Below are 7,613 nucleotides of genomic sequence, written 5' to 3' on the forward strand. Positions count from 1 at the left end.
AAAATCACAGAGGCACTAACCTCGGCTGGCAACACAGAAAGCAGCTGTGCAGACAGGATGAAAAAACAGAGAAGAGAGAATTTTATATGTCACTGTGTGTGCGAAAAGTCTCTACCAAACTGTTATTTGAATATTTAGTCTACAGAGTTGAAATTTGATGTAGTTGGATCTGTAGCACACTTTTGATTTGAATTTTAGCCACCAAAAATTCTTACTAGGGAGTCCAAATTGAAAATAAAAAAATTGACGGGTGTGTGTTTGTTTGCAGGAGCAGTTGACTAAATCTGTTTACATGTACAAATCTATCATACATTTGTAGGTTAAACAACGTTTTTTTTTTTTTTTAAAACTATTTATATGCATATGGGGGTGGCTAGGCTAAGAAATGAGGCTTGGAGAGTTGAATGTTGTAGTTTCGATAATAGCTGAGGGCACCCAAGTCATATTGTTTATTTTTTACTTTTGATATTACTACTGTATATTAAATACAATATAGTGATCGATAGAGAATTGACTCTATAATAATAAACACGTAATCCACATGGATTAAAATATAATATTTATGTATATTTTACAATCGGGCAATGCTGGGTGACCTGCTAGTTTATATATAAAGGTATTTTGTACATGTGTCCATTCGTGTGTGTTCCCTATGAACTCCAAAATGGTTGGACTAATTTTTGTAAATTTCACACAAATATACCGTATGTATCTGGTAGTGTTCTTAGATAGGTTTTGAACCTAAATACCTTCGATAATTATTGAAAATCAATAATTATTGAAAATTGATAATCGAAAAAATTCCGATTAAAGAAGGAACAGTATTATTTTGATACTTTACAGCCTAACATCACAAGTGCATTTGAAAAGTTTTATCACCGCACAAACAGAAGGCCCCAACATATAAAATCAACAGTACGTTCTTTACAGTACAATGCAAACTAGCATATATTGCGAACTAAGTATCTAAGTAGAAGCGTATAACTCTTCCTTTCAGTGGACTGTGATGGGTTCTCGATTTGATTAAAAAATCATCTATTTTGCTGATTTCGATGACAATAACAGTGTGGAATATTCGTTGATCCTCACTCAATTCCAGGGCAACTTCGGATCTCTTCCATGAACACGTGTTTCGTTGTTTGGCCGAACCTAACGAGATTCGAAACCAGAACCCTTCCCTGCTTCCATATAAATAATTGAATTTTTCAGTTTGATTATTTAAAAAAAAATTTTTTCCTTTTTTTTATTTTTGTAACAAAATAAAAAAAGAATAATGCTAAGTTAAAAATAGAAGTGACTTTCACAAGCACTTTCAGTTCTTTGTCGTGTCATCTTTAGGTGAAAAAAGACAAAACCAAAAAACAAATGAACAAAAAGCTGGAGAAAAATGAATAAAAAACAAAACAACAACTGAGAATGTCATTAAACAACCCCCACCCCCCGAAAAAAACAAAAACAAAAACAAAACAAACAAAACGGTGTAGTTCTAGAAGAATGTTTACAATATAAATTCTAGGACACCAGAATTAGCGTCACAAGATAAAATGTATTTACTGGTTTCATACGCAATGTTGTAAGTGATGTAGTGTACCTATTTACTATGCCTCCCCACGGGACAGAGTTAGACACCAGGGTCGTTTTTTAGTTGCTGGGTTTTAATAAAGATAACTTCATTTTTATTGAAAACATTAGTTTCAGAATGTAATCTTTTCACATTAACCAAAGTTTGTCTTGAATCAGAATGAGGCAGTTATATTTTTTAATGCTGGTAAATTGAACCAGAATTTACCCTGGTAAATCTACAACCCTAACATATGTTTAATAAATAATGGAAAATAGTAGATTCAATTGAATTTGGACTTTGTTGATATCCACAGTGTCACTTAAGTAACAAATAATAAAATCAAACAGCTTTTTATCAAAATGTTATTATTGCCACTCAGACTTAGGGTTGGTTAAAGAAGGATATATTTTGTTTTGTAAGAAACATAATAAAATCAAACGGTATTTATTAAAAAAAATATCTGCAAAAAATGGGACAAGAAATTAATACAGTGAATAATTTGTTTTGTTACTGCTTGGAAAATCAAGCAAAACTAGTCGATGGAATTTTGGGTACTTATGCATTTATGTTACCGTGCTAAAAATAATAACGTCATTATTTAGAAAGCCATTCTTAACATGGAGAGGGGATGGTGTTTTGCAATTATTCTGTACTTTTACGTAACAATTTGATAAAAAATTCATACCGTAAAACTTGAAAATACTATTTTTTAAAATAGCACGGTAATATAAGTGCATAAGTACCGAATTTTGTAGATAGCCTGGGAGCTAACCACTTCAATATAACATCATTTTTCAAAAGAATTTTACAACGGACAAAGAAAAGAGATATGTGAAGAAATCAACAAATAAAAGATTTGAAACATTATTCTCTATAAAAAATATGTTTACTAGAACACCGAAGATAATCGTGAACTGACTTTACGAGAACCTCTCCATCGCCACTACTTGTAGAAACGCATCGAGTCTACTCTCGGCCTGCCAAGCTAAGATAACCCCCTAAGGAGGATATCTTATGAAACTTCCTAAAATTGGTTTTGAAGAAAAAAAAGGGAGGAGGACACTTTATTAATAAACTATTATTTATTGAATACATTTAAATTTGTCTAAAAAAAAAAAAAAAAAAAAAAATTTGCGATTTCGTATTTCATAAAAAACTTTAGCCCGTCATTTTTTTTTTTTTTAAATATTAAACTGCTGTGTAGGGTTGCTCTACTTGCTTTGGTCGGATTAACTCTAAGACTAATCTGTAGTCTTTTATTTAAACAATCTCGCATCTACATCGCACCCAAAGTGGGATTAGCAGAAAGTGGATTTATTTCTTCTACTTTCTAATTCCATTGTTATTTTAGTTCAATTTTTTGTCGGTAAATAAAAACAAGCTGAAGTCACAAAACTGATCGGCCACACTAATATAGGAACTTTCGAAGTTGTTAAACCGATTACGAAGCCATAGCAGGTAGATTCCATTAAGACCGGCCGAGTCTACATAATATTCACGTTCACTATTTATTAAGATAACGATATTTTTTTTTCTACGACGCAGATGAACAAGTTTGAAAATAGAGAAAGCAAGTAACGCGTGATAAGGAAGCATTCGTTTAACGCCCAAAAAGAACTTTTTCTCGGCGACGCAATATTTGAATGATTGCTTTTCTTTCTGAAACGGTATTCATCTCCATTAGATTCGACAACGCCAATACCTACAGTGAACACACCTACAATGCTTTCTTTTCTTACGGACGTGAAATTAGCTAAAGCTATTTCAGTTGGTTCCTTTGGTGTCATCTATCGGGCGACACAACATGGCCGTGAGGTGGCGCTGAAACTTGTACAGCATTCCACTACTACTGGCACCGAACTATCGTCTATCATAGCATCAGAACGGTTGGCTTTGCGATTTGAAGACTCCCACGCCGTAAAGACTTTGCAGATATTGTACAAAGATACTCGCCATTTTGCTGTGATCATGGAATTGCCAGGCACCCGCAACTTGCACGATGTTTTGAATTCCAAAGAAGACTTCACTTTACGCCGGCGTCTAAAGTTTGCGATGAACATTAGCAGCGGCCTCCGTTATATCCACGAGATGAACATTATCCATTTAGACCTCATCCCTACCAGCATCTTCATTACAGAGAACGACATGTGCAAAATTGGCGAGTTTGGACGGTGCCAGTTGAAGGATTTTCCCCAGATTAACCAGTATCCGTTTGACGGTAACCAATATTTTCGAGCCCCTGAACTTTTTCGGGGAAATCTTCCGACATTCAAGGCCGACATTTTTTCATTTGGAGCTTTAATTGAAAAAATGATTACACTGGAATTGTATTTGGACCAATCAAGGACTTGCAAGGAATCTCCGGATTTTAATATGTATTGTGCATGCTGCCAGTTGGAACTTTTCAAACGACCGTCATCTCACGCGCTCGCTATCTTTTATTTAAATCTCCAATACTGTCGTTTTGATCAGCGTAGTAATAGAATCAAATAAAGGGCTATTTATTTCAACGTAACTGGAGAAATCGAATAGTTAAGAGTTGAAAAATTGTGGAAAGAAAAAATTCTACCAAACTTAATAGAATTAAATTATCAATTTAACACGCTAGGTGTGGGTGGTGTCAATATATTTTCATTTGACTTCCTGCTGAAAAAGATAGTAAAAAAAAAAAAATGCACCATACCATTCATTAGCCCAAAGTCTGAGTGGCTAATCCGTCTTCAAACACAACCCATCTTAAAAAATACAATGTGCGCACTTTAAAATGTACGAGTCGATAGTTTAATTCATTTGGTATAAATTATTTGGTACTTTTGCACTTATTGAACCACCCTATTTTCACATGGAAGTCTTACGATGTTTTTCTTATTTATTTTTTTATTTTAATGAAAGTACACCCTCCCCTCCTATGTTAAAAATGGCTTTCTAAATAACGTTAATTCAGCATGGTTCAGTAAGTACCAATTTTATTCAGGATTTCTCGACTGTCAACAAGCATGTACATTATGTAAAGTTTTACTTTTGATAATTGTTATGATTTTAAAATGTTCACGAATAAAAATCTTAAATAAGATTTTCGAAGATCAACTTTTTTCTCGACATAGAGTGAGTTTTAAACTGATTTATTACTATTTTATCTTAATAAAAAATGACTTATAACGTGGAAATGTTTGTTTCTAAAGGGTTTAAAGTTCCACTATTTTCATTACTTACAGCGACACTTATGAATATAAAAAAAATTCGCTTGTACACAAGTTATTTAACTTAGTAAGACATGTTGCAATAATTGAAAATATAAAACGAACTTTGTATAAAATTAGCGGTTTTATTTAATATAAAATACATTACCAGCGGCCTCCTTGGTATACAAAATAAAAATGGCCATTAAATCAGGGGTGGGGAACCACTTAGTCAATTTTTGTCGAACCCACTCTTGGCTTTTACTGTCTTCTTTTAGGCAATTTTTTGGTACTTGTGCATTTAACGAACCAGACGTAACTCGGCATTTGCTCGGCTTTGTCCGGCGCCGGCGCATGACGTCAACAGCCGGATAAAACCGAGCGTTGCCGATAAAATAAAAACGCTACAACAAAATAACTGTAAAATGAAATTGTAAAATGTAGAAACATAAAAAAATAAGTAAAAAGCAAAATCCTACCATTCATTTATGTTTTTTTTATAGTTAGTATTATTGTTTGTAATTGTTTTCCGTTTGCAAAATAAATACATATAAAACATTTTTTGTAAACAAATAGTAATTTTAATGAAACTTTTTTTTTTCCTCAACTATTTACGTAAACTGACCAACAAAAATGCTATTTGCAGGATCAATTTTTTATTTTAACAAATAATAGTGAGTAATTGTTTTATGAATTTTTTTTTTTTTTTTTTTTTACGGGATCTACAAAATTAAGGCTGCGGTGGTTCGGTTCACCGTTAAATAGTGATACCCCTCTCCAACAGTCTGATACGACAGTGCGTGGTCCCCCGGCAGAATGTATTTTATTAGTGGAAGGAGGGTTTCGGCATTCCTATTTGCTACGTTACAAAAATAAAAAACAAAAAAAAAAACTCCTTTTCGGCAGGGTTGGCGTATCCACCGAGGACCCAAACCGGTGTTAAACGTCTGCCGCGGGCGGTTGAAGACAGACTCGTCGATTTCGACCGTATGGCCTGCTGGGATACCGGGGATTCCTGAGAAGGTAATTCCGGCATATTATATCTCGCAGGAAATTCTTCCAGTCCACAATTGTGTGGCGTGATCGCAACCCACATTCGCGCTGGAGATTCCTAGTCACCGCCATTTCGAACGCCCATATCGAAATTCTCGTCTGTTCGACGCGCACGCACGTCGAGTTGAAACTAACCGCGCAGCGTTTTGATTGGCTGATGACCATGTTTCGTCAGACAGCAGCAAAACCTGAGCTGTTGACGTCATGCGTCGGACAAAGCCGAGCAAATGCTGAGTTACGTCTGGTTCATTAAATGCACAAGTACTTTTTTTAAGGGGGTGGGGGGTAATAAAAATCTTTTCTTTAGAAGAAAGTTTTGGACAGTCGACGGCTGCAGGTTTTGTAAAACAATTTTTGTTTATGCCTTTTTGCGGTTGTCAGTTATTGTGGGGTAGACGTATACTTTTTACCGGTTAATGTAAAGCAGCTTACGACGACAAAGTAGGCTGAGATTGTTAGAGAATGTAGGAAGAGGAAGTTCTTAAACTGGTAGCTTTCCGCTTTGATAGACAAAAGGATTCTTTTCGAATTATCTCCACATAACTTCAGTAAAATAAAAGAAGCAGGTCGCGATTGGTTCCCCACTCTTTTATTTCGTTGTTTCGCCTCCCATATTTGTGGTGGCCCTAGTCGTAGGGTCCACGAAATGAAGGCTGTAATGTATTCTACTTTGCAGTACGCTTTCCGGCAATTAATATTGTGGTCTCCGGCAGAATTTTTATTAACGCAAGTAGGGTTTCTGATTTACGGGTTTGGACTATAAGAAAACCTCTTCTCAGCGGAGGTTCGACAACCCTCGCAACATTGTTTTCGTCTATTGAAAACGGTCTCAACTTCCACTGTGTACTCTGGGCCTCCGATCTGCCGGGGATTCCTAAGGAAATAGTCAGGAAGTTTTTCAAATCGGTGAGTGTGATCCGACCCGATATCGCACTCTTGTTGTAGGTTTTTGTATATTGCCATTTCGAACGCCCACAAACATATAATCGTAGGTAGCAGATGGGACCTCTCGAAAAAGGATGCCATAGCGCAAAGATATCCATTGTCTGTAGTGGTCATTAATGCGCCTCCAGCAGAAACCGTCGTTTACGTTTCGTTTCTTCATGATACACTTTCACCGACATATTTTGCATCTCCTCTCCGTTGCTAGCAGCTGGTTTTCCTGACACAAAATTTTTTTTTTTTTTTTTTTTTGTGGACTTACAAATCATTTCCAGACTGGATTAAATCAATATTTAAAATTTTTTACTTGAAGAAATGCAATGAAACTATGCCTTATTTTCTGTTATAAACTTTCCTTCCAATTTTTAACGTCTGCTAATTGTCTCGCTCGTTATAATCCGGCGTTTTCTATTTTTCGCTGGTCGTGGTGCGACTCCCGGAAAAACGGGCACAAAGTGCAGAAGTACCGTCGAACGTCAACTGTTTTAAAAATATAAAATTTTCCTCTTATAAGTGTGGCCGTATTTTATAAAATTATTTTCTGTTTTCACAACGATGACAAGACGTGCAAATAAATGAGTTTAGTGTATTTCTTTTTTCGGTACTCCTGCAGTATTTTACCCACCGATTTCACGATCTTAGCCGAGCGTTGACGAACGCTTTCGGCGTTAACGCCGACGAAAGCCGAGAATTCGGAGCTACGGTGCAAGAACGCTAAAAGTATGTGAATAGCAACAACATTACAAGGAAAAGACATTACACACGCAACAAAATGGATAAAATTAATACAAAAAATTTGGATAAAATAAATCACAAACACTTACCGTAAGTTTTTTTTAAAGTAAAATAAATTTATTTTGTTGAATATATATATA

General features: G+C 35.3%; 1 protein-coding gene across 1 annotated transcript; it reads left to right on the forward strand.

Annotated features, from left to right (window-relative positions):
• Positions 1-2,804: 2,804 nt before the first annotated feature.
• LOC145277808 (proto-oncogene serine/threonine-protein kinase mos-like) lies at positions 2,805-7,072 on the forward strand. Its single transcript, XM_080129689.1, has one exon. It carries the CDS (start codon positions 3,287-3,289, stop codon positions 4,055-4,057), a length of 771 nt encoding a protein of 256 aa, XP_079985815.1. The 5' UTR covers positions 2,805-3,286; the 3' UTR covers positions 4,058-7,072.
• Positions 7,073-7,613: the final 541 nt, after the last annotated feature.

Source organism: Euprymna scolopes, chromosome 6, assembly GCF_053919585.1.
Source record: "Euprymna scolopes isolate OS-2025 chromosome 6, ASM5391958v1, whole genome shotgun sequence".
Classification (NCBI taxonomy): Eukaryota; Metazoa; Mollusca; class Cephalopoda; order Sepiida; family Sepiolidae; genus Euprymna; species Euprymna scolopes.